This window comes from Taeniopygia guttata, chromosome 34 (assembly GCF_048771995.1).
Source record: "Taeniopygia guttata chromosome 34, bTaeGut7.mat, whole genome shotgun sequence".
In the NCBI taxonomy this organism is placed as follows: Eukaryota; Metazoa; Chordata; class Aves; order Passeriformes; family Estrildidae; genus Taeniopygia; species Taeniopygia guttata.
In genome coordinates, this window is record NC_133059.1 from 3,102,233 (window position 1) to 3,128,292 (window position 26,060).

The following is a 26,060-nucleotide window of genomic DNA, read 5'->3' on the forward strand; positions in this document are numbered from 1 at the left end:
AAATTCCCCCAAATTCCCCCAAATTCCCCCAAATTCCGGGGCTGGGGTCGGGATTTTGGGAAAAGGCTCCGGGGGGGTTTTGGGGGGTCCCGAACCCGATCCCGGCCCCTTTTCCTGACAAAAATTCCCAAATTTTTGCAGCCCAAACTGACCCCGCAGGAGAAGCTCCGGCTCAGGATGCAGAAGGCGCTCAACAGGCAGTGTGAGCATTCCCAAAATTCCCAAAATCCCCAAAAATCCCACCCAGATTCCTCTGAATCCGCCCCAAATTCCAGCTGGGATCGCCCGAATCTCCCAAAATTCCCCCAAAATCTGCCCGGGATCCCCAAAATCCCACCCAAAATCCCTCCAAAGCCACCCAAAGTTCCTCTGGGATTTGTCAAATCCATAAAAATTCCCCCAAAATCCAGCTCAGATCCAAAAAATTCCCCCAAAATCCCACCCAAATCTACCCAGAATTCCTCTGGGATTTCCCAAATCCCCCAAAATCCCCTGGAATTCCCCAAAATCCCCTGGAATTCCCCCCAGAATCCCCCGGAATCCCCCAAAGTCCCTCAGAATGCCCCAAAATCCCCCAGAATTCCCCCAAATCCCTAAAAATTCCCCCCAAAATCCCCCGGAATTCCCCCAAATCCCTAAAAATTCCCCCCAAAATCCCCTGGAATTCCCCCCAAATTCCCCCCAAATACCCTGGAATTCCTCAAAAATCCTCTGGAATTCCCCAAAGTCCCCCGGAATTCCCCCAAATCCCTAAAAATTCCCCCCAAAATCCCCCAGAATTCCTCCAAATCCTTAAAAATTCTCCCCAAAATCCCCTGGAATTCCCCAAAAATCCCCTGGAATTCCCCCAAAATCCCCTGGAATTCCCCCAAATCCCTAAAAATTCCCCCCAAAATCCACTGGAATTCCCCCAAAATCCCAAAAAATTCCCCCCAAATCCCCTGGAATTCCCCAAAATCCCCTGGAATTCCCCCAAAATCCCCTGGAATTCCCCCAAATCCCTAAAAATTCCCCCCAAAATACCCCGGAATTCCCCCAAAATTCCCCCCAAATACCCTGGAATTCCCAAAAAATCCTCTGGAATTGCCGAAAATCTCCCGGAATTTCCCCAAAATGGGAATTCCGTTCCCAGTCAAGGCCGACAAGAAGGCGGCGCAGGAGAAGATGCTGCAGCAGGAGCATGAGAGACAGGTGGGGCGGGAAAAACGGGATGAAAATTGGGGAAAAATTGGGGAAAAAAGGGAAAAATGGGGGAAAAAATGGGGAAAAATGGGGGAAAATCGGATAAAAATTGGGGGGAAAATGGGAAAAAAAAGGGGGGGAAATGGGGTAAAAATGGGAGGAAAATGGGGAAAGAAGGGATTAAAATGGGGGAAAAAGAGGGGGAAAAAAGGGATTAAAATGGGAAAAAATTGGATAAAAATTGGGAGGAAAATTGGAAAAAAAAGGAGGGGAAATAGGGTAAAAATGGGAGGAAAATGGGGAAAAAAGGGGGGAAAAATGGGGGAAAAAGAGGGAAAAAGAGGGGGGAAAATGGGTTAAAATGGGGGAAAATTGGATAAAAATTGGGGGGGAAATGGGATAAAAATTTGGGGGAAAATGGGAAAAAAAGGGGGGGAAATGGGAGGAAAATGGGGAAAAGATGGGGGAAAAAGAGGGGGAAAAAAGGGATAAAAATTTGGGGGAAAATGGGAAAAAAAAGGGGGGGGAATAGGGTAAAAATGGGAGGAAAATGGGGAAAAAGGGATTAAAATGGGGGGAAATGGGGGAAAAGGGGAAAAATGGGAGGAAAAATGGGGAAAATGATATTAAAATGGGGGGAAATGGGATTTAATTGGGAAAAAAATGGGGGAAAAACAGGAGAAAAATGGGATGGAATTGGGACAAAACCAGGATTAAAACTGGGATAAAACCAGGAGGGAATTGGGATAGAAATGGATAAAACTGGGCTGGAACTGGGATAAAACCGGGACTAAACTGGGATAAAACCAGGACTAAACTGGGATAAAACCAGGATGGAACTGGGATAAAACCAGGACTAAACTGGGATAAAACTGGGCTGGAACTGGGATAAAACCAGGACTAAACTGGGATAAAACCAGGACTAAACTGGGATAAAACCAGGACTAAACTGGGATAAAACCAGGGTGGAACTGGGATAAAACCGGGATGGAACTGGGATAAAACCAGGATGGAACTGGGATAAAACCGGGCTGGAACTGGGATAAAACCAGGATGGAACTGGGATAAAACCAGGATGGAACTGGGATAAAACCGGGCTGGAACTGGGATAAAACCAGGATGGAACTGGGATAAAGCCAGGATGGAACTGGGATAAAACCGGGATGGAACTGGGATAAAGCCAGGATGGAACTGGGATAAAACCAGGACTAAACTGGGATAAAACCAGGATGGAACTGGGATAAAACCAGGACTAAACTGGGATAAAACTGGGCTGGAACTGGGATAAAACCAGGACTAAACTGGGATAAAACCAGGACTAAACTGGGATAAAACCAGGATGGAACTGGGATAAAACCAGGACTAAACTGGGATAAAACTGGGCTGGAACTGGGATAAAACCAGGACTAAACTGGGATAAAACCAGGACTAAACTGGGATAAAACCAGGACTAAACTGGGATAAAACCAGGGTGGAACTGGGATAAAACCGGGATGGAACTGGGATAAAACCAGGACTAAACTGGGATAAAACCAGGATGGAACTGGGATAAAACCAGGATGGAACTGGGATAAAACCAGGATGGAACTGGGATAAAGCCAGGATGGAACTGGGATAAAACCAGGCTGGAACTGGGATAAAACCAGGATGGAACTGGGATAAAGCCAGGATGGAACTGGGATAAAACCAGGATGGAACTGGGATAAAACCAGGATGGAACTGGGATAAAACCAGGACTGAACTGGGATAAAACCAGGACTGAACTGGGATAAAACCAGGATGGAACTGGGATAAAACCAGGACTGAACTGGGATAAAACCAGGATGGAACTGGGATAAAACCAGGATGGAACTGGGATAAAACCAGGCTGGAACTGGGATAAAACCAGGATGGAACTGGGATAAAGCCAGGATGGAACTGGGATAAAACCAGGATGGAACTGGGATAAAACCAGGATGGAACTGGGATAAAACCAGGACTGAACTGGGATAAAACCAGGACTGAACTGGGATAAAACCAGGATGGAACTGGGATAAAACCAGGATGGAACTGGGATAAAACCGGGCTGGAACTGGGATAAAACCAGGATGGAACTGGGATAAAGCCAGGATGGAACTGGGATAAAACCAGGATGGAACTGGGATAAAACCAGGATGGAACTGGGATAAAACCAGGACTGAACTGGGATAAAACCAGGACTGAACTGGGATAAAACCAGGACTAAACTGGAATAAAACTGGGATGGAACTGGGATAAAACCAGGACTAAACTGGGATAAAACCAGGACTAAACTGGAATAAAACTGGGATGGAACTGGGAAGTGGGAAGTGGGAACTGGGAATTGGGAACTGGGAACTGGGAACTGGGAACTGGGAATTGGGAATTGGGAACTGGGAATTGGGAACTGGGAATTGGGAATTGGGAACTGGGAATTGGGAACTGGGAATTGGGAACTGGGAACTGGGAATTGGGAACTGGGAATTGGGAATTGGGAACTGGGAATTGGGAATTGGGAACTGGGAATTGGGAACTGGGAATTGGGAACTGGGAACTGGGAATTGGGAATTGGGAACTGGGAATTGGGAACTGGGAATTGGGAATTGGGAACTGGGAATTGGGAACTGGGAACTGGGAACTGGGAATTAATTGGGAACTGGGAATTGGGAATTGGAAACTGGGAACTGGGAATTGGGAACTGGGAATTGGGAACTGGGAATTGGGAATTGGGAACTGGGAACTGGGAATTGGGAATTGGGAACTGGGAACTGGGAATTGGGAACTGGGAATTGGGAATTGGGAACTGGGAACTGGGAATTGGGAATTGGGAATTGGGAACTGGGAATTGGGAATTGGGAACTGGGAACTGGGAATTGGGAATTGGGAACTGGGAATTGGGAACTGGGAACTGGGAATTGGGAACTGGGAATTAACTGGGAATTGGGAACTGGGAACTGGGAATTAATTGGGAACTGGGAATTAATTGGGAACTGGGAACTGGGAATTGGGAATTGGGAATTGGGAATTGGGAATTGGGAACTGGGAATTAATTGGGAACTGGGAACTGGGAACTGGGAACTGGGAACTGGGAATTAACTGGGAATTGGGAACTGGGAACTGGGAATTAATTGGGAACTGGGAATTAATTGGGAACTGGGAATTGGGAACTGGGAACTGGGAATTAACTGGGAACTGGGAATTGGGATTTTCCGCAGGAGCGCGAGGACGAGCTGCGCGCCATGGCCCGCAAGATCCGCATGAAGTAATTCCTGATTTTCCTTCCTGATCCCCATTTTCCCCATTTCCCAATCCCTGATCCCGATTTCCCAACCCCTAATCCCGATTTCCCAACCCCTGATCCCGATTTCCCAATCTCTGATCCCGATTTCCCCGCTCTGATCCCGATTTTCCCAATTTCCCAATCCCTGATCCCGATTTTCCCCATTTCCCAACCCCTGATCCCGATTTCCCAATCCCTGATCCCAAATTCCCAATCCCTGATCCCAATTTCCCAATCCCTGATCCCATTTTTCTGCTGTTTTCCCGTTTTTCTGCTCTTTTTCCCTGGTCCCTGATCCCATTTTTCCACTGTTTTGCCATTTTTCCCAGTTCCTGATCCCATTTTTCTGCTCCTTTCCCGTTTTTCCTGGTCCCTGATCCCATTTTTCTGCTCTTTTCCCATTTTTCCCGTCCCTGATCCCATTTTTCTGCTCTTTTCCCTTTTTTCTGTGTCCCTGATCCCATTTTTCCGCTGTTTTCCCATTTTTCCGTGTCCCTCATCCCATTTTTCTGCTCTTTTCCCATTTTCCCCGTCCCCGATCCCATTTTTCTGCTCTTTTCCCGTTTTTCCCAGTCCCTGATCCCATTTTTCCCATTTTTCCCGGCCCCTGATCCCATTTTTCTGCTCTTTTCCCATTTTTCCTGGTCCCTGATCCCATTTTTCTGCTCTTTTCCCATTTTTCCCAGTCTCTGATCCCATTTTTCTGCTCTTTTCCCGTTTTTCCCAGTCCCTGATCCCATTTTTCTGCTCTTTTCCCATTTTTCCCAGTCCCTGATCCCATTTTTCCCATTTTTCTGTGTCCCTGATCCCATTTTTCCATCTGTTTTCCCATTTTTCCCGGTCCCTGATCCCATTTTTCTGCTCTTTTCCCGTTTTTCCGTGTCCCTGATCCCATTTTTCTGCTCTTTTCCCACTTTTCCAGGTCCCTGATCCCATTTTTCTGCTCTTTTCCCATTTTTCCCAGTCCCCGATCCCATTTTTCCCGTTTTCTGTGTCCCTGATCCCATTTTTCTGCTCTTTTCCCATTTTTCCCAGTCCCTGATCCCATTTTTCCCGTTTTCCGTGTCCCTGATCCCATTTTTCAGCTCTTTTCCCATTTTTCCCCATCCCCGATCCCATTTTCCCTTTTTTCCGTGTCCCTGATCCCATTTTTCTGCTCTTTTCCCATTTTTCCCCAGTCCCTGATCCCATTTTCCCTTTTTTCCGTGTCCCTGATCCCATTTTTCTGCTCTTTTCCCATTTTTCCCCATCCCCGATCCCATTTTTCCCGTTTTCTGTGTCCCTGATCCCATTTTTCTGCTCCTTTCCCATTTTTCCCCATCCCCGATCCCATTTTTCCCGTTTTCTGTGTGGCTGATCCCATTTTTCCGCTCTTTTCCCATTTTTCCCCAGTCCCCGATCCCATTTTTCCCGTTTTTCCGTGTCCCTGATCCCATTTTTCCGCTCTTTTCCCACTTTTCCAGGTCCCTGATCCCATTTTCCCTTTTTTCCGTGTCCCTGATCCCATTTTTCTGCTCTTTTCCCATTTTTCCCCATCCCCGATCCCATTTTTCCCGTTTTCTGTGTCCCTGATCCCATTTTTCTGCTCTTTTCCCATTTTTCCCCATCCCCGATCCCATTTTTCCCGTTTTCTGTGTGGCTGATCCCATTTTTCCGCTCTTTTCCCGCTTTTCCAGGGAGCGGGAGCGTCGGGAGAAGGAGCGGGAGGAGTGGGAGCGGCAGTACAGCCGCCAGAGCCGCAGCCCCTCCCCGCGCCACGGTCCGGAATTCCCAAAATTCCCAAAATTCCCAAAATTCCCAACAATTCCCGACCTTCCCGGGGCTCTGCAGGGCGTCCCTTCCCAAAATTCCCAGAAAATTCCCGGAAAATTCCCAGAAAATTCCGGGAGCTGCTCCCACTTTTCCAGGGGTCTGAGGGTCCCATTCCCAAAATTCCCAGAGAATTCCCAAAAATCCGGGAGCCATTCCCGTTTTTCCCGGGGTCTGTGGGCGTCCCTTCCCAAAATTCCCAGCAATTCCCGGGAAATTCCCAAAAATCTGGGAGCCGTTCCCATTTTTCCAGGGGTCTGAGGGTTCCATTCCCAAAATTCCCAGAAAATTCCCAAAAATCTGGGAGCTGCTCCCGCTTTTCCAGGGCTCTGAGGGTTCCATTCCCAAAATTCCCAGAAAATTCCCAAAAATCCGGGAGCCCTTCCCGTTTTTCCAGGGCTCTGTGGGGCGTCCCTTCCCAAAATTCCCAGAAAATTCCCAAAAATCCGGGAGCTGTTCCCGCTTTTCCAGGGCTCTGTGGGGTCCCTTCCCAAAATTCCCAGAGAATTCCCAAAAATCCGGGAGCTGTTCCCATTTTTCCAGGGGTCTGAGGGGGTCCCTTCCCAAAATTCCCAGAGAATTCCCAAAAATCCGGGAGCCATTCCCGTTTTTCCAGGGGTCTGTGGGGGTCCCTTCCCAAAATTCCCAGAAAATTCCTGGAAATTCCCAAAATTCCGGGAGCTGCTCCTGCTTTTCCAAGGGTCTGAGGGTTCCATTCCCAAAATTCCCAGAAAATTCCAAAAAATCCGGGAGCCATTCCCATTTTTCTAGTGGTCTGAGGGGGTCCCTTCCCAAAATTCCCGGAAAATTCCCAGAAAATTCCCAAAATTCCGGAAGCTGTTCCCGTTTTTCCAGGGCTCTGAGGGTTCCATTCCCAAAATACCCAGAAAATTCCCAAAATTCTGGGAGCCGTTCCCATTTTTCCAGGGGATGGGAGAGGCAGAGGGGGAGGGATTTGGGGCTGGAAAAAATGGGGAAAAAATGGGATTTGGGGTTGGAAAAATGGGGAAAAAATGGGATTTTGGGTGGGAAAATGGAGAAAAAAATGGGAAAAAAGTGGGATTTGGGGCTGGAAAAATGCTGGGAAAATGGGGGAAAAAAGGATTTGGGGCTGGAAAAATGGGGGGAAAAGTGGGAAAACAAAGGGAAAAGTGGGAAAGGGTGGGAAATCTGGGATTTGGGGATTTTTTGGGATTTGGGAATTTGGGGATTTTGGATTTGGGGATTTTGGAATTTTTTGGGATTTGGGGATTTTGAATTTGGGGATTTGGGGATTTTGGAATTTTGGTATTTGGGAATTTGGAGATTTTGGGATTTGGGGATATCGGATTTGGGGATTTGGGAATTTTGGATTTGGAGATTTTGGAATTTGGGAATTTGGGGATTTTGGGATTTGGGGATTTGGGATTTGGGGATTTGGGATTTGGGATTTTTTGGGGATTTGGGGATTTTTTGGGATTTGGGATTTGGGGATTTGGGATTTGGGATTTTTTGGGATTTGACCTTGTCTGTTTCCCGCAGGTCGGGAGTACAGCTCCTCACGGAGGTACGGCCGCTGTTCCCGGAATTCCCAAAATTCCCGAAATTCCCGGAGATCCGCGGGGTCCCGGCCTTGATCCGGCCCCGTTCCCTCATCCCGGAATCCCAAATTTCCTCCAATCCCAGATCCCGGGAATCCCAAATTTCCCATTTCCCCTGATCCCAATTTCCCCATTCCAGTTTTCCCAGGGATCCCAAATTTCCCATTTTCCCAGAAATCCCAAATTCCACATTCCCCATTTTTCCAGAAATCCCAAATTTCACATTTTCCCAGGGATCCCAAATTTCCCGATTTCCCAGAGGTCCCAAATTCCCCATTTTCCCTGATCCCAAATTCCACATTCCCATTTTCCCAGGAATCCAAATTTTCCTGTTTTCCCAGAAATTCCAAATTTCTCATTTTCCTTGATCCCAAATTCCACATTCCCTTTTTCCCAGGAATCCCATTTTTCCCGTTTTTCCCGTTTTTCCGTTTTTTCCGCAGGCACTCCCGGTCCCACTCGCGGAGCCCCCACTACCGGCACTGACGGCCGAGCCCCAATAAATCCATGGAAAAATCCCGGAATTGTCCCGTGCCGCTGGGAAAATCGGGAAAAAACGGTGGGAAAAGGGAAAAAGCTGGAAAAAAGGGGGAAAAACCGGAAAAATTGGGGAAAAAGCTGGAAAAAGGGGGAAAAATTGGAAAATTTGGGAAAAAAGCTGGAAAAAAGGGGGAAAAATTATGGAAAAAATGGGGGGAAATGGGGGAATAGTTGGGGAAAATGGGAAAAAAATGATGGAAAAAAGATGGAATAAAGGGGGGGAAGCAGGAAAAAATATGGGGGAAATGGAAAAGCAGGAAAAATGGGGAAAAAGCTGGAAAAAAGGGAGGAAATGGGGAAAAAGCAGGAAAATTTGGGGGGAAATTATGGAAAAATGGGGAAAAGGTGGAATAAAGGGGGGAAACGGGGGAAAATCAGGAAGAATTGGGAAAAAATGATGGGAAATGGGGGGAAACTGGAAAAAAAAGATGGAAAATGGGAAAAAAGATGGAATAAAGGGGGGGAAATGGGGGAAAAGCTGGAAAATTTGGGAAAAATTCTGGAAAAAGGGAAAAAAGATGGAGTAAAGGGGGGAATGGGGGAAAAAGCAGGAAAATTTGGGAAAAAAGCAGGAAAAATTCGGGGAAAAGTGGGGGAAATGGGGAAAAAGCAGGAAAATTTGGGGTAAAGCTGGAAAAATGGGAAAAAAATGATGGGAAAAGGGGGAAAGGGTGGAAAAAAGGGAGGGAATGGGGGAAAACAGGAAAAATTGGGAAAAATCTGGGAAAATGGGGGAAAAAGCAGGAAAAAATTGGGGAAAATCTGGGAAAATGGGGGAAAAAGCAGGAAAAATTGGGAAAAACCTGGGAAAATGGGGGAAAAGCAGGAAATATTGGGAAAAATCTGGAAAAATGGGGGGAAAGCAGGAAAAATTGGGAAAAATCTGGGAAAATGGGGGGAAAGCAGGAAAAATTGGGAAAAATCAGGAAAAATGGGGGGGAAAGCTGGAAAAATTGGGGAAAAAATCTGGAAAAATTGGGGAAAATCTGGAAAAAATGGGGGGAAATATGGAAAAATTGGGAAAAATCTGGAAAATGGGGGAAATGGGGGGAAAGTTGGGAAAAATTGGAAAAAACAACGGAAAAAAGATGGAAAAAAGCAAAAAAAAATGGGAGGAGAGTCCAAAAAGGGGGAAAATGTCTCAAAAAAGAGATGGAAAGGTGGGAAATGGAGGAAAAGTTTGGGAAATAAGGAGGGAACCAGGAAAATGGGGGAAAGGCAGAAAAAGGGAAAAAAGGAGGGAAAAGTCAGGAAAACTGGGAGAAAATTTGGGAAAAAATCAGGAAAAAAAAGTGGGAAAAAAGGTTGGAAAAGGGGAAAAAAAACGAGAAAATTAAAGGGGGGGGAAATGAGGAAAAAATATGGAAAAAGTGCGGGAAAAGCCAGGAAAAGGGGAGAAAAATGGGATAAAAACTGGAAAAAAGGCAGAAAAATGGGAAAGGCGGGAAAAGGGGGAAGGAAAAGGGGGAAAAAGTGGGAAAAAGGCAGAAAAATGGGAAAAGGTCTGGAAAAAGGGGGAAAATTCCAGGAAAGACCCAAAAAAAGGCAGAAAAAATCGTGGAAAAGCAGAAAAAAATCGATTTATTCCCACGGGGGCTGAATCCCGGAATTCCAGAGGGGAGGAGAATTCGGGAATTTCAGGGCTCATTCCAGAGGGGAGGAGAATTCCGGGAATTCCGGGAATTCCAGCGGGAAGGAGAATTCCAGGACGTCCCCAGAGCGCAGCAGCGCCGCGCGCTGAACTCCCAACGGCGTCTGCAGAGAATCCACCTGGAAAATAGGGAAAAATCAGGGAAAAAGGGGAAAATTCCAATGGAAAAGGGGGGAAATTCCAATGGAAAAGGGGGAAAAGGGGGAAAATCCAAAGAAAAAGGGGGAAAATTGCAAAGAAAAAGGGGGAAAAGTGGGAAAAATCCAAAGAAAAAGGGGAAAATTCCAATGGAAAAGGGGGAAAAGTGGGAAAAATGCAAAGGAAAAGGGGGGAAATTCCAAAGAAAAAGGGGGAAAAGTGGGGAAAATCCAAAGAAAAATGGGGAAAATTGCAAAGAAAAAGGAGGAAAAGTCGGGGAAAAGTGGGGGGAAAATCAAAGAAAAAGGGGGAAAATCCAAAGAAAAACTAGGAAAAGTCAGGGAAAAGTGGGGGAAAATCCAGGCAAAAGTGGGGACAGTCAGGGAAAAGTGGGGAAAAAATCAAAAAGGGAGAAAATCCAAAGAAAAAGGGGGAAAATTCCAAAGAAAAACTGGGAAAATCCAGGCAAAAGTGGGGAAAGTCGGGGAAAAGTGGGAAAAAAATCAAATAAACGGGAATAAAGGCAGGAAAAGGGAAGAAAACCAGGGATAAAGCCAGGGAAAAGGAGGAAAATCGGGAATAAAGGCAGAAAAAAAATGGGAAAACTGGGAATAAAGCTGGAGAAAAGGAGGAAAACTGGGGATAAAGCCTGGAAAAAAGGGGGGAAATCGGGAATAAAGGCAGAAAATAAAGGGGGGAAAACCAGGAATAAAGCCATGAAAACTGGGAATAAAGGCGGGAAAAAACGGGGGAAATGGGGAATAAAGGCAGAAAAAAGGAGGAAAAAACAGGAATAAAGCCGGGAAAATTGGGAATAAAGCCGGAAAAAAAGGGGAAACCCGGAAATAAAGGCAGAAAAAGGGATAAAACCGGGGATAAAGCCGGGAAAAACGGGCATAAAGCCAGGATAAAGGAGGAAAATCGGGAATAAAGCGGGGAAAACCGGGAATAAAGGCGGGAAAACAATGGATAATTCGGGAATAAAGCCGGGAAAACCGGGAATAAAATCGGAAAAAAGGAGGAAAACTGGGAATAAGGCCGGGAAAATAATGGGAAATTCGGGACTAAAGCCGGGAAAACCGGGAATAAAGCCGGGAAAAGAAGGGGAAAACCGGAAATAAAGGCAGAAAAAGGGAAGAAAATCGGGGATAAAGGCGGGGAAACTGGGACTAAAGTCGGGAAAACTGGGAATAAAGCCGGGAAAACCGGGAATAAAGGCGGGAAAAGAAGGGGAAAACCGGGAAAAAGTCGGGAAAAGCGGGAATAAAACCGGGACCCGGGGCCTGACCTGGAAATGGCCGCTGTGCACGTCGGCGGCCCCGAAGGTGGCGCGGAGGCCGAGCCCGTTCCAGAGGCGGAACCGGCCCCGCCGGCCCCGGGCCCGGCCCAGCAGCCGCAGGAACCGCACACGGAGCGCCGCCCGCGCCCGCTGGAGCTCCGCCGCCACCGGGGCACCGACACCGGAACCGGGATCGGCACGGGAAACGGCACGGGAATCGTCCCGGTCACGGGAATTGTCACGGGAATCCTCCCGGTCATGGGAATCGTTCCGGTCCCGGGAACCGGCCCCGGAATTCTCCTGGTCCCGGGAATCGTCCCGGTCCTGGGAATCGTCACGGGAATCCTCCCGGTCCCGGGAATTGTTCCGGTCCCGGGAATTGTCATGGGAATTCTCCCGGTCCCGGGAACCGGCCCCAGAATTCTCCCGGTCCCGAGAATTGTCACGGGAATCGTTCCGGTCACGGGAATCGGCCCGGGAATTCTCCGAGTCCCGGGAATCGTCACGGGAATCGTCCCGGTCCCAGGAATGGTCCCGGTCCTGGGAATCGGCCCCGGAATTCTCCCGGTCCTGGGAACCGGCCCCGGGATCCTCCCGGGAACCGGCCCCGGAATTCTCCCGGTCCTGGGAATTTTCACGGGAATTCTCCCGGTCACGGGAACCGGCCCAGTCTCGGGAATTGTCCCGGTCACGGGAATCATCACGGGAACCGGCCCGATCCCGGGAATCGACCCAGGAATCGTCCCGGTCCCGGGAATCATCACGGGAATTCTCCCGGTCCCGGGAATTGTCCCGGTGCCAGGAATCATCACGGGAATTGTCCCGGTCCCGGGAATCGTCCCGGGAATGGTCCCGGTCCCGGGAACCGTCCCGGTCCCAGAGATTCTCGGCATCCCGGGCACCGGCCCCGCTCCGGGAGAAGCCGCGGCCGCCGGAGCCGTCGGGGCCCCGCGGGAGGCGCAGGACGGGCACCGGAACCGGGATGGGATCGGCCATGGAGCGGCTGGAAACCGGGAAAAGGGGAAGGGGAAAACGGGAAAAGGGAAAGGGGAAAATCGGGAAAAGGGGAAAATCGGGAAAAGGGGAGGAAAAAAGGGAGAAAAATGAGGGAAAATACGGTCAGCGATCCAACGGGGTCCCGGTCCCGGTCCCGGTCCCGGTCCCGATCCCAGTCCCGGGTGGGATTTCCAGTCCCGGTCCCGATCCCAGTCCCGATCCAGATCCCCGGTGGGATTCCCAGTCCCGTTCCCATTCCCGGTCCCGATCCCATTCCCAGGTGGGATTCCCGGTCCCGTTCCCATTCCCATTCCCGATCCCATTCCCGGGTGGGATTCCCGGTCCCGTTCCCATTCCCGTTCCCATTCCCGGTCCCATTCCTGGTCCTGTTCCCATTCCCGGTCCCGGCCCCGTTCCGGTGTGGAATTCCCGTTCCCATTCCCAGGTGGAATTCCCGGTCCCGGGTGGGATTCCCGGTCCCGTTCCCATTCCCGGTCCCGGGTGGGATTCCCGGTCCCGGTCCCTTCCCCAGTCCCGAGCGGGGTTCCCGCTCCCGATCCCGGTCCCGGTGCCTCACACATCTCCCGCTCCCGTACCCGAGTGGGGCTCCCGGTCCCGGCTCCGGTCCCGTTCTCAGTCCCGAGTGGGTTTCTCTGTCTCGATCCGGATCCCGGTTCCGGTTCCCGTTCTCAGTCCCGGTCCGGTCCTAACCCCGGTCCCGAGTGGGTTTCTCTGTCCCGTTCCCGTTCCCGGTGCCGGTCCTAATCCCGGTCCCGAGAGGGTTTCTCTGTCCCGGTCCCGTTCCCGTTCCCGGTGCCGGTTCGGTCCTAATCCCGGTCCCGAGTGGGTTTCTCTGTCCCGGTCCCGTTCCCGTTCCCGGTCCGATCCTAATCCCGGTCCCGAGTGGGTTTCTCTGTCCCGGTCCCGTTCCCGTTCCCGTTCCCGGTCCCGGTCCCGGTCCAATCCTAACCCCGGTCCCGAGAGGGTTTCTCTGTCCCGTTCCCGTTCCCGGTGCCGGTCCGGTCCCCACGCGGGTCCCCGGCCCAGCGCTCGCCGCCGTTCCGCAGATTCGCCGCCGCACCCCGAGACCTCCCGAGCCCCGCCGCTACCGGAGCCCCGTCCCCGTTATCCCCCCGCTCCTTTCCCCCTCAATTTTCCCAAAAACCCCCAAAATCCCCCAAAATCCCCCAAAATTCCCCAAAATTCCCGGTACCGAATCTGCCGCTCCTCCCCGGTACCGATTCGCCGCCGCAGATTCGCCGCCATCCCCCGAGACCCCCCGAGCCCCGCCGCTACCGGAGCCCCGTCCCCGTTATCCCCCCGCTCCTTTTCCCCTCAATTTTCCCAAAATCCCCCAAAATTGCCCCAAAATTTCCCCAAAATTTCCGGTACCGAATCTGCCGCTCCTCCCCGGTGCCGATTCGCCGCCGCAGATTCGCCACGACCGCCGAGACCTTCCGATCCCCGCCGCTACCGGAACCCCCTCCCCGTTATCCCCCCGTTATCCCCCCGCTCCTTTCCCCCTCAATTTTCCCAAAATCCCCCAAAATTGCCCCAAAATTCCCGGTACCGAATCTGCCGCTCCTCCCCGGTGCCGATTCGCCGCCGCAGATTCGCCACGACCGCCGAGACCTTCCGATCCCCGCCGCTACCGGAACCCCCTCCCCGTTATCCCCCCGTTATCCCCCGCTCCTTTCCCCCTCAATTTTCCCAAAATCCCCCAAAATTTCCCCAAAATTCCCGGTACCGAATCTGCCGCTCCTCCCCGGTACCGATTCGCCGCCGCAGATTCGCCGCCACCGCCGCACCTCCCGAGCCCCGCCGGGACCGGAGCCCCGTCCCCGTTATCCCCCCGCTCCTTTTCCCTCTCTCTTTTCCCAAAGACCCCCAAAATCCCCCAAAAAAACCCCAAAACCCCCAAAATCCCCCAAAATTCCCGGTACCGAATCTGCCGTTCCTCCCCCGCCGCAGATTCGCCGCCGCACCCCGAGACCTCCCGAGCCCCGCCGGGACCGGAGCCCCGTCCCCGTTATCCCCCCGCTCCTTTCTCCCCTCAATTTTCCCAAAATCCCCCAAAATTCCCCCAAAATTTCCCCAAAATTCCCGGTACCGAATCTGCCGTTCCTCCCCCGGTGCCGATTCGCCGCCGCACCCCGAGACCTCCCGAGCCCCGCCGCCACCGGAGCCCCGTTCCCGTTATCCCCCCGTTATCCCCCCGCTCCTTTCCCCCTCAATTTTCCCAAAAAAACCCAAAATTGCCCCAAAATTTCCCCAAAATTTCCGGTACCGAATCTGCCGCTCCTCCCCGGTACCGATTCGCCGCCGCAGATTCGCCGCCACCGCCGCACCTCCCGATCCCCGCCGCTACCGGAGCCCCCTCCCCGTTATCCCCCGCTCCTTTTCCCCTCAATTTTCCCAAAATCCCCCAAAATCCCCCAAAATTCCCCCAAAATTCCGGTACCGAATCTGCCGCTCCTCCCCCGCCGCAGATTCGCCACCACCGCCGAGACCTCCCGAGCCCCGCCGGTACCGGAGCCCCGTCCCCGTTATCCCCCCGTTATCCCCCCACTCCTTTCCCCCTCAATTTTCCCAAAATCCCCCAAAATTTCCCCAAAATTCCCGGTACCGAATCTGCCGCTCCTCCCCGGTACCGATTCGCCGCCGCAGATTCGCCACGACCGCCGAGACCTCCCGAGCCCCGCCGGCACCGGAACCCCCTCCCCGTTATCCCCCCACTCCCCGTTATCCCCCTCAATTTTTCCCAAAAAACCCCAAAATTTCCCCAAAATTTCCCCAAAATTTCCGGTACCGAATCTGCCGTTCCTCCCCGGTGCCGATTCGCCGCCGCAGATTCGCCACGACCGCCGAGACCTCCCGAGCCCCGCCGGGACCGGAGCCCCGTCCCCGTTATCCCCCCGCTCCTTTCCCCCTCAATTTTCCCAAAATCCCCCAAAATTTCCCCAAAATTCCCGGTACCGAATCTGCCGCTCGTCCCCGGTACCGATTCGCCGCCGCAGATTCGCCGCCGCCGCCGAGACCTCCCGAGCCCCGCCGGGACCGGAGCCCCGTCCCCGTTATCCCCCCGTTATCCCCGCGCTCCTTTCCCCCTCAATTTTCCCAAAATCCCCCAAAATTTCCCCAAAATTCCCGGTACCGAATCTGCCGTTCCTCCCCCGTTCCGCAGATTCGCCGCCACCGCCGCACCTCCCGCGCCGCCTCTCCGGTTCCGCCGCTCCGTTCCTTTCCCCGCCGCCGTTTCCCGGTTCCCGTTCCCGGTCCCGCCGCTCCCTCCGGTATTTTTCCGGTGTCCGGGATGGCGGCGGGACCGCCCCGCGCGGCGGTGGCGAATCTGCGGCCGTTGCGGCGGAGCGCTCGGGGCCGTTGCGGCGGCGGCGGCGGCTCCGCTCGGTGCCGGTACCGCTGCCGGTGCCGCTGCCGGTACCGCTGCCGGTGCCGCTGCCGGTGCCGCTGCCGCTCCCGGGAGATGCGGCGGCGCTGAAGCACCGGAGCTCCGCCATGGACGGGGCCGAGCCCGCGGCGGCGGACGCGGTACCGGCGGCCGCCGAGGCCTCACCGGGGGACGGGCGCGGGAGAACCGGCGGCAAACGGGTCACGTTCCCCTCGGACGAGGAGATCGTGTCCGGGGCCGTGGAGCCCAAAGACCCCTGGAGACACGGTGAGCGGCGGGGGAACCGGGAACCGGGACACCGGGAGGGGGAACCGGGACACCGGGAGAGAACCAGGAGGGGACACCGGGACACCGGGACACCGGGAGGGAACAGGGAGAGAACCGGGAGGGACCGGGAGGGGGAACCGGGAGGGACCGGGAGAGAACCGGGAGGGGGCACCGGGACACCGGGACACCGGGAGGGGGAATGGGGAGAGAATTGGGAGGGAAACGGGAGGGGAAACCGGGAGGGAAACGGGAGAGAACCAGGAGAGAACCGGGAGGGAAACGGGAGAGAAACGGGAGGGAACCGGGAGGGAAACAGGAGTGACCAGGAGGGAAACGGGAGGGCACCGGGAGGGAGAACCGGGAGAGGACACCGGGACACCGGGAGGGACCGGGGGGAACCGGGGAACGGGGGGAACGGGAGGGGACACCGGGACACCGGGAGGGGGAAACGGGAGGGAGAACTGGGAGAGAACCGGGAGAGAAACGGGAGGGGACACCGGGAGATAACCGGGAGAGAACTGGGAAGGACCGGGAGGGAAACGGGAGAGAACCGGGAGAGAACCGGGAGGGAAACGGGAGAGAACCGGGAGGGACCGGGAGGGAACCGGGACGGGGAACGGGGAGAGAACCGGGAGGGACCGGGAGAGAACCGGGAGGGGGAACGGGGAGAGAACCGGGAGAGAACTGGGAGGGAAACGGGAGAGAACCGGGAGGGAAACGGGGAGAGAACCGGGAGGGGGAACGAAGAGAGAACCGGGAGGGAAACGGGACACCGGGAGGGGACACCGGGAGGGGGAATGGGGAGGGGGAATGGGGAGAGAATTGGGAGGGAAACGGGAGGGAGAACCGGGAGGGAAACGGGAGGGGGAACTGGGAGAGAACCGGGAGGGGACACCGGGAGAGAACCGGGAGGGAAACGGGAGAGAACCGGGAGGGGGAACGAAGAGAGAACCGGGAGGGAAACGGGAGGGGACACCGGGACACCGGGAGGGGGAACGAAGAGAGAACCGGGAGGAAGCGGGAGGGAGCCGGGAGAGAACCAGGAGAGAACCGGGAGGGAATCGGGAGGGGAAATCGGGAGAGAACCGGGAGGGGACCGGGAGAGAACCGGGAGGGGACACCGGGACACCGGGAGGGGGAACCGGGACACCGGGAGGGGACACCGGGAGGGGGAATGGGGAGAGAACCGGGAGGGAACCGGGATGGGGAACCGGGAGAGAACCAGGAGAGAACCGGGAGGGAAACGGGAGGGGGAACCGGGAGGGGACACCGGGAGGGAACACCGGGAGGGAACCGGGAGGGAACACCGGGAGGGAACCCAAAAATGGCCTGAAAATAGTTCTAATAATACCCAAAACCCACCCCAATAACAGCCTGAAACGAGCCCAAATAATACCCAAAAAATGGCCTGAAACCAGCCCAAATAACACCCAGAACCAGCCCAAAATAACCCAAATAATACCCAAAAAATGCCCTGAAACCAGCCCAAAAATAGCCTCAAATAATGCCCCAAACCTGTCCCAAAACCTGCCCTGAAAACAGCCCCAAAATGCCCCTAAATCACCCCAAAACCAGCCCCAAAATCACCCCAAAAACCAGCCCCAAAATGCCACAAATCACCCCAAAACCAGCCCCAAAATCCCCCCAAATCCCCCAAAAACCAACCCCAAAATCACCCCAAAAACCAACCCCAAACCAACCCCAAATCACCCCAAAACTGCCCTGAAAACAGCCCCAAAATGCCCCTAAATCACCCCAAAAACCAACCCCAAAATCACCCCAAAACCTCCCCAAATCACCCCAAAATCACCCCCAAAACCAGCCCCAAAATGCCACAAATCACCCAAAAACCAGCCCCAAAATCCCCCAAAATCAGCCCCAAAACCCCCCCAAATCACCCCAAAAACCAACTCCAAAACCTCCCCAAATCACCCCAAAAACTGCCCTGGAAACAACCCCAAAATTCCCCCCAAATCACCCCAAAATCTGCCCTGAAACTGCCCCAAAATTCCACAAATCACCCCAAAAACAGCCCCAAAATGCCCACAAATCACCCCAAAACCCTCCCTGAAAACAGCCCCAAAATGCCCAAAATATGCCCCAAAAATGCTCCAAAAATGCCCTAAAAATACCCCAAAAAATGCCCTAAAAATACCCCAAACCCCCCCTGAAAATGCCCCCAAATTATCATAAATTTGGCCTAGAAATGACCCAATACCAGCCCAAAACAGGAACTTTTGGGATCCAAATGGGAATTTTTGGGATCCTGACTGGATTTTTTGGGATTCTGACTGGATTTTTGGGATCCTAGCAGGAATTTTTAGGATCTAATCAGGAATTTTAGGATCCTGACTGGATTTTTTGGGATCCCAAATGGATTTTTTGGGGATCCAAACAGGAATTTTTGGGATCCAAACAGGAATTTCTGGGATCCTGACTGGAATTTTGGGATCCCAGCCGGATTTTTAGGATACTGACTGGATTTTTTGGGATCCTGACTGGATTTTTGGGATCCAAACAGGAATTTTTGGGATCCTGACTGGATTTTTTGGGGATCCAAACAGGAATTTTTGGGATCCTGACTGGATTTTTTGGGATCCTGACTGGATTTTTGGGATCCCAGCAGGAATTTTTAGGATCTAATCAGAAATTTAGGATCCCAAATGGATTTTTTGGGATCCCAAATGGATTTTTTGGGGATCCAAACAGGAATTTTTGGGATCCCAGCAGGAATTTTTGGGATCCTGACTGGATTTTTGGGATTCCAGCAGGAATTTTTGGGATCCCAGCAGGATTTTTAGGATCCTGACTGGATTTTTTAGGATCCAAACAGAATTTTTGGGATTCCAGCAGGAATTTTTGGGATCCAAACATGAATTTTTGGGATCCTGACTGGATTTTTGGGATCCCATCAGGAATTTTTGGGATCCCGGCAGGAATTTTGGGAATTTTCCCCCTTTTCCTCCCCCCGCAGCCCCGGCTCAGCTTTCGCCCCGCGGATCCCCGGGAACTTCATTAATTATTCATTAATAATTAATTATTCATCACTAATTATCCCTGAGTTCCGTCCTTGGGATCCATTTCAGGATCCAATTCCGACCTTTTCCCAAAAAACTCCGGATTTTTGGGTGGGAACCCAAAATCCCAACTCGGGGGGGGGGTGGGGGATAAATCCTGGGAAAGGGAAAAAAATAAAAATCTTCATTTCTTCCTCCCAAAAACCCCCAAAATTCCCTTTTTTTTTTCCCTTTTTCCACCTCTTTTCCCCTCAATTTTCCCATCTTTTTTCCCCTTTCCCATTTTTTGTCCTTTTTTCCCCCTTTTCCCACCTTGTCCCCCCTTTTCCCATATTTTCCCCCATTTTTCTCATTTTTCCCCATTTTTTTCCTATTTTTTCCCCAATTTTTTCCCATTTTTTCTATTTTTTCCTATTTTTTCCATTTTTTCCCCAATTTTCTTCCATTTTCTTCCCATATTTTCCCCCTTTTTTTCAAAATTTTTTCCCATTTTTCCCATTTTCCCCCCTTTTCCCCCCCTTTTTCCCCCCTTTTTCCCATCGTTTTCCTCATTTTTTCCCATTTTTTCCCGTATTTTCCCCCTTTTCACCTCAATTTCCCCATCTTTTTTCCCCTTTTTCCATTTTTTGTCCTTTTTCCACCCTTTTCTTCCCCTTTTTCCTTTTTCCCCCCTTTTTTCCCCTTTTCCCATATTTTCCCCCATTTTTTGCCATTTTTCCCATTTTCCCCCATTTTTCACTATTTTTCCCTATTTTTCCCCCATTTTTTTCCTATTTTTTCCCATTTTCCCCCCTTTTTGTCCCCTTTTTTCCAATTTTTTCCCATTTTTCCCCATTTCCCCCCCCTCTTTCCCCCCCTTTCCCATATTTTTTCCCAATTTTTTCCCAATTTTTTCCTGTTTTTCCCCATCTTTTCCCCCTTTTTCCCATTTTCCCCTGTTTTTCCCATTTTTTCCCATTTTCCCCCAATTTTTTCCCATTTTCCCAATTTTCCCCCATTTTCTTCCCATATTGTCCCCCTTTTTTTCCAATTTTTTCCCCTTTTTTTCCATTTTTCCCCCATTTTTCCCCCCTTCCCCCCCTTTCCAATATTTTTCCCAATTTTTTCCCTATTTTTCCCTATTTTTTCCCATTTTTTCCCCAATTTTTCCCTTTTTTTCCTGTTTTCTTCCCATATTTCCCCCCTTTTTTCCCAATTTTTTCCCATTTTTCCCATTTTTTCCCATTTTCCCCCAATTTTTTCCCTTTTTTTCCCCGTTTTCTTCCCCTATTTCCCCTTTTTTTTTCCAATTTTTTCCCATTTTCCCCCCATTTCCCCCCCTTTTCCCATATTTTTTCCCATATTTTTTTCCCATATTTTTCCCCTATTTTTTCCCCAATTTTTTCCCATTTTTCCCGTGTTTTTCCCGATTTCCAGCGCGGAACGTGACCCTGGAGGAGACTCTGGCGGCGTACCGGCAGGCGTGCCTCAAGCTGCAGTGCCGCCAGAGCCCCAAGCTCATCAAGCAGCTACAGGTAAGCACCAAAAACTCCCCCAAAAATAACCCAAATTACCCAGAAAAATCCCAAAATTCCCCCCAAAAAATACCAAAATACCAAAACATCCCAAAAATACCCAAATTCCCCAAAAAATCCCAAAATTCCCCCAAAAAAAACCAAAATACCAAAAGAAATTCCCCAAATTCCCAAAAAAATTACCGACTTCAAAAATAAATTCCCCAAATTACCAAAAAGTTACCAAATTAAAAAAAAAAATCCCAAAATACCAAATCTCAAAAAAATTCCCCCAAATTCCCAAAAAATTACCAAATTCAAAAAAAAACCCCAAATTAAAAAAAAAATCCCAAAATACCAAATCTCAAAAAAATACCCCAAATTCCCCCAAAAAAATCCCAAAATACCAAATCCCCCAACAATACCCCCAAATTCCCAAAAAATTACCAAATTAAAAAAAAAAAATCCCAAAATACCAAATCTCAAAAAAATTCCCCCAAATTCCCAAAAAATTACCAAATTAAAAAAAAAAATCCCAAAATACCAAATCTCAAAAAAATTCCCCAATTCCCAAAAAAAATACCAAATTCAAAAAGAAATATCCCAAATTAAAAAAAAAATCCCAAAACACCAAATCCCCCAAAAATCCACCAAATTCAAAAAACAATTCCCCAAATTCAAAAAAAATTCCCAAATCCCAAATTCCCCAATTCCCAAAAATTCCCAAAATCCCAAATTCCCCAATTCCCCAATTCCCAAAAATTCCCAAAATACCAAATTCCCCAAATCCCAGATTTCCAAAATCTCAAATTCCAAAAAAATTCCCAAAATCCCCAAATCCCAAAATCCCCAAATCCCCCAAATTCCCCAAATCCCAAATTTCCAAAATCTCAAATTCCCAAAAAATTCCCAAATCCCAATTCCCCAAAAGAAAAAAATCCCAAAAATTCCCAAAACTTCACTGTTTCTTCCTGTCCTCAAAAAAATCCTGTTTTTTCTGCATTTTCCCAAAAAAAATCCCTTTTTTTTCTGTGTTTCCAGCCCAAAAAATCCCATTTTTTCTGCGTTTTCCCCCAGAAAATCGGGAATTTTTGTGTTTTCCAGGAACTGAAGGATTTGGCTCCCCGGATCGAGTGTCTGGATCTCAAGGGTGAGTCCCAATTCCGCCTTTTTTTATCCCGTTTTCCGGCCCTTTTCCAGCTTTTTGTTTCTTTTTCCTCAGGAATTTCTCGGGATTTTCTGGGGAATTTTTTGGGAATTTCTCAGGAATTTCCCAGGAATTTCTCAGGAATTTCCCAGGAATTTCTCAGGAATTTCTGGGGATTTTCCAGGAATTTTTGGGGATTTTCTCAGGAATTTCTTGGGATTTTCTTGGGAATTTCCCAGGAATATCCCAGGAATTTCTGGGGATTTTCTCAGGAATTTCTCAGGAATTTCCCGGGAATATCTCTGGAATTTTCTGGGAATATCTCAGGAACATCCCAAAAATTTCTCAGGAATTTCCCGGGAATTTTTCAGGAATTTCTGGGGATTTTCTCAGGAATTTCTCAGGAATTTCTGGGGATTTTCTCAGTAATTTCTTGGGATTTTCTCAGGAATTTCTCAGGAGTTCCTCAGGAACATCTCAGGAATTTCTCAGATTTTCTCAGTAATTTCCTGGGAATTTCTCAGGACTTTTTTGGAATTTTAGAGGGAATTTCTCAGAACTTTCTCAGGAATTTCTGGGGAATTTCTCAGAACTTTCTCAGGAATTTCCTGGGAATATCTCAGGAATTTCTGGGAATTTTCTCAGGAATTTCTCAGGAATTTCTGGGGACTTCCTCAGAACTTTTTCGGTAATTTCTCCGGAATTTCTCAGGAATTTCTTGTGACTTTCCCAGGACTTTCTGGGGACTTTCTCAGGAATTTCTCAGGAATTTCTGGGGATTTTCTCAGGAATTTCTGGGGATTTTCTCAGAACTTTTTCGGGAATTTCTCCAGAATTTCCTGGGAATTTTCCCAGGAATATCTCAGGAACATCCCAGAAATTTCTCAGGAATTTCTGGGAACTTCCTCAGAAGTTTTTCAGGAATTTCTCCAGAATTTCCTGGGAATTTCCTGGGAATTTCCTGGGAATTTCTCAAGACTTTCTGGGGATTTTCTCAGGAATTTCTCGGGAATTTCTCAGGAATTTCTGGGGATTTTCTCAGGATTTTCTCAGGACTTTCTGGGGACTTCCTCAGAACTTTTCCAGGAATTTCTTCAGAATTTCCTGGGAATATCTCAGGAATTTCTCAGGAATTTCTGGGGATTTTCTTAGAACTTTTTCAGGAATTTCTCTGGAATTTCCTGGGAATATCTCAGGAATTTTTGGGAACTTCCTCAGAAGTTTTTCAGGAATTTCTCCAGAATTTCCTGGGAATTTCCTGGGAATTTCTCAAGACTTTCTGGGGATTTTCTCAGGAATTTCTCGGGAATTTCTGGGAACTTTCTCAGAACTTTTTCAGGATTTTCTCCGGAATTTCCTGGGAATATCTCAGGATTTTCTGGGGATTTTCTCAGGATTTTCTCAGGAGTTCCTCAGGAACATCTCAGGAATTTCTCAGATTTTCTCAGCAATTTCCTGGGAATTTCTCAGGACTTTTCGGGAATTTTAGTGGGAATTTCTCAGAACTTTCTCAGGAATTTCCTGGGAATATCTCAGGAATTTCTGGGAACTTCCTCAGAACTTTTTCAGGAATTTCTCTGGAATTTCTGGGGATTTTCTCAGGAATTTCTCAGGAGTTCCTGGGAACTTTCTCAGATCTTTTTCAGGAATTTCTCAGGAGTTTCTCAAGACTTTCTGGGGATTTTCTCAGGAATTTCTCAGGAGTTCCTGGGAACTTCCTCAGAACTTTTTCAGGAATTTCTCCAGAATTTCCTGGGAATTTCTGGGAATTTTTCAAGACTTTCTGGGGATTTTCTCAGGAATTTTTAGGAACTTTCTCAGAACTTTTTCAGGATTTTCTCCGGAATTTCCTGGGAATATCTCAGGAATTTTTGGGAACTTTCTCAGAACTTTTTCAGGAATTTCTCTGGAATTTCCTGGGAATTTCTCAGGAATTTCTCATGACTTTCTCAGGAATTTCTGGGGACTTCCTCAGAACTTTTTCAGGAATTTCTCCGGAAATTCCTGGGAATTTCCTGGGAATTCCTCAGGAATTTCTCAGGAATTTCTCAGGACTTTCTCAGGAGTTTCTCAGGAATTTCTCGTGACTTTCTCAGAACTTTTTCAGGATTTTCTCAGGAATTTCCTGGGAATTTCTCAGGATTTTCTCAGGATTTTCCCAGGAATTTTTGGGAACTTCCTCAGAACTTTTCCGGGAATTTCTCCGTAATTTCCTGGGAATTCCTGGCACTTCCCGGCATTCCCGTTTTTCCAGGGGAGAAGTTGGATTACCGCGCCTGCGAGGCCATGGAGGAGATCTTCAAACGCCTCCAGTTCAAACTGCTCGACCTGGAGCACACCAGCCTGGACGAGGACGTGAGCCCCAATTCTCGGGAATTTTCGGGAATTTTCGGGAATTTTCGGGAATTTTTAGGAATTTTTGGGAATTTTTTAGGAATTTTCAGGAATTCCGGCTCGGCCCCAGCGCAGATTTTTGATTTTTTGGGGGGATTTTCCCACTGTTTGTTTTTTTTTCCTGTGTCTTTTCATTTGGCCACTCCCTGCAACGCTTCGGATTTTTCCGGGGGTTTTCCAGGGGTTTTCCGGGATTTTTCCAGGGTTTTTCTGGGAGTTTTCCAGGGTTTTTCTGGGATTTTTTACAGGGTTTTTCTGGGATTTTCCCAGGGTTTTTCCATGATTGTTCTGGGGTTTATCTATAAAATTATTCCATAATTTTCCCATTATTTCCCTGTGATTTCCCTGTGATTTCCCAATGATTTTTCCACTATTTCTCCATTATTCTCCCACAATTTCCCGGTGATTTTCCCGGTGTTTTTCCATTATTTCCCCACTGTTTTCCCACAATTTTCCTGGTGATTTTTCTGGTATTTTTCCATTATTTCCCCACGATTTTCCCGGTGATTTCCCCATGATTTTTCCGTTATTTTTCCACTATTTTCCTGTGATTTCCCAATGATTTCCCCATGATTTCCCTACGATTTCCCCACAATTTCCCCATGATTTCCCAGCGATTTTCCCGCCATTTTCCCGTCATTTTCCCCATGATTTCCCCATGATTTCCCCACGATTTCCCAGCGATTTTCCCGATGTTTTCCCGTTGTTTTTCCACTATTTCCCCATGATTTTCCCAATGATTTTTCCATAATTTTCCCATGATTTTCCCCGTGATTTCCCAATGATTTTTCCACTATTTCTCCATTATTCTCCCACGATTTCCCAGTGATTTTCCCCGTGTTTTTCCATGATTTTTCCACGATTTTCCTGGTGTTTTCCCATTATTTCCCCACTGTTTTCCCACAATTGTCCTGATGATTTTCCCAGTATTTTTCCATCATTTCCCCACAATTTCCCCACGATTTCCCCATGATTTTCCCAGTGATTTCTCCATGATTTTTCCATGATTTTTGCACGATTTTCCCCATGATTTCCCCATGATTTTTGCACAATTTTTCCCACGATTTCCCCACAATTTCCCGGCGATTTTCCCGCCGTTTTCCCGATGTTTTCCCGTTGTTTTCCCACAATTTCCCGGCGATTTTCCTGCTGTTTTACCCATGATTTCCCCACGATTTCCCTGTGATTTCCTGGTGATTTTCCCACTGTTTTCCTGTTGTTTTCCCGTTGTTTCCCCATGATTTCCCCACGATTTCCCGGTGATTTTCTTGATGTTTTCCCGCTGTTTTCCCACGATTTTCCCCACAATTTCCCTGCAATTTTCCCGCTATTTTCCCCATGATTTCCCCACAATTTCCCCGTGATTTCCTGGCGATTTTCCCGACGTTTTCCCGCTGTTTCCCCACGATTTCCCCGTGATTTCCCGGCGATTTTCCCGCTATTTTCCCCATGATTTTCCCACAATTTCATGGCGATTTTCCCGACATTCTCCCCATGATTTCCCCACAATTTCCCATTGATTTTCCCGCCGTTTTCCTGCTGTTTTCCCCACGATTTCCCCGTGATTTCCTGGCGATTTTCCCGACATTTTCCCCATGATTTCCCCATAATTTCCCCACAATTTCCTGGCGATTTTCCCAACGTTTTCCTGCTGTTTTCCCACTGTTTTCCCCGTGATTTCCCGGCGATTTTCCCGATGTTTTCCTATTGTTTTCCCCACAATTTCCCTGTGATTTCCCGGCGATTTTCCCGACATTTTCCCCATGATTTCCCCATAATTTCCCCACGATTTCCTGGTGATTTTCCCGACATTTTCCAGTTGTTTTCCCTATTATTTCCCCACGATTTCCCCGGGATTTCCCAGCGATTTTCCTGACGTTT

The 26,060-nt window shown here is 49.4% G+C and overlaps 3 protein-coding genes across 4 annotated transcripts in view; 2 read left to right on the forward strand and 1 right to left on the reverse strand.

The window, feature by feature from the left end:
* The window catches only part of CLASRP (CLK4 associating serine/arginine rich protein), a 34,669-nt gene extending 26,302 nt beyond the window's left edge, over positions 1 to 8,367 (forward strand). For both annotated transcript variants that reach the window (XR_012052511.1, XM_072920933.1), the window contains exons 16-21: positions 142 to 202; positions 1,133 to 1,191; positions 4,395 to 4,441; positions 6,136 to 6,218; positions 7,790 to 7,814; positions 8,292 to 8,367. Coding sequence is in view for 1 of the 2 variants with exons in the window: in XM_072920933.1 (XP_072777034.1) it covers positions 142 to 202; positions 1,133 to 1,191; positions 4,395 to 4,441; positions 6,136 to 6,218; positions 7,790 to 7,814; positions 8,292 to 8,334 (318 nt within the window). In the remaining variant the exon portion in view is untranslated. The remainder of the gene's footprint in view (positions 1 to 141; positions 203 to 1,132; positions 1,192 to 4,394; positions 4,442 to 6,135; positions 6,219 to 7,789; positions 7,815 to 8,291) is intronic.
* A 1,576-nt stretch (positions 8,368 to 9,943) lies between these two features.
* GEMIN7 (gem nuclear organelle associated protein 7) lies at positions 9,944 to 13,412 on the reverse strand. Its single transcript, XM_072920961.1, has 3 exons — positions 13,049 to 13,412; positions 11,466 to 12,459; positions 9,944 to 10,158 (listed from the first exon to the last, which is right to left on the reverse strand). The coding sequence occupies exons 2-3, from the start codon at positions 12,450 to 12,452 to the stop codon at positions 10,033 to 10,035; spliced, it is 1,113 nt and encodes a 370-aa protein (XP_072777062.1). The 5' UTR covers positions 12,453 to 12,459; positions 13,049 to 13,412; the 3' UTR covers positions 9,944 to 10,032.
* A 2,224-nt stretch (positions 13,413 to 15,636) lies between these two features.
* The window catches only part of PPP1R37 (protein phosphatase 1 regulatory subunit 37), a 32,011-nt gene continuing 21,587 nt past the window's right edge, over positions 15,637 to 26,060 (forward strand). The window contains exons 1-4 of the mRNA XM_072920883.1: positions 15,637 to 16,128; positions 20,562 to 20,659; positions 21,743 to 21,788; positions 24,040 to 24,140. Coding sequence (XP_072776984.1) covers positions 15,969 to 16,128; positions 20,562 to 20,659; positions 21,743 to 21,788; positions 24,040 to 24,140 — 405 coding nt within the window. The 5' untranslated portion in view covers positions 15,637 to 15,968. The remainder of the gene's footprint in view (positions 16,129 to 20,561; positions 20,660 to 21,742; positions 21,789 to 24,039; positions 24,141 to 26,060) is intronic.

Coding starts and splice junctions, on each gene's coding strand:
- GEMIN7 (XM_072920961.1), bottom strand. CDS start 12,452: ATGGCCGATCCCATCCCGGTTCCGGTGCCCGTCCTGCGCCTCCCGCGG. Junction 10,159..11,465: donor TGCACAGCGGCCATTTCCAG/GTCAGGCCCCGG, acceptor CCTATTTTCCAG/GTGGATTCTCTGCAGACGCC.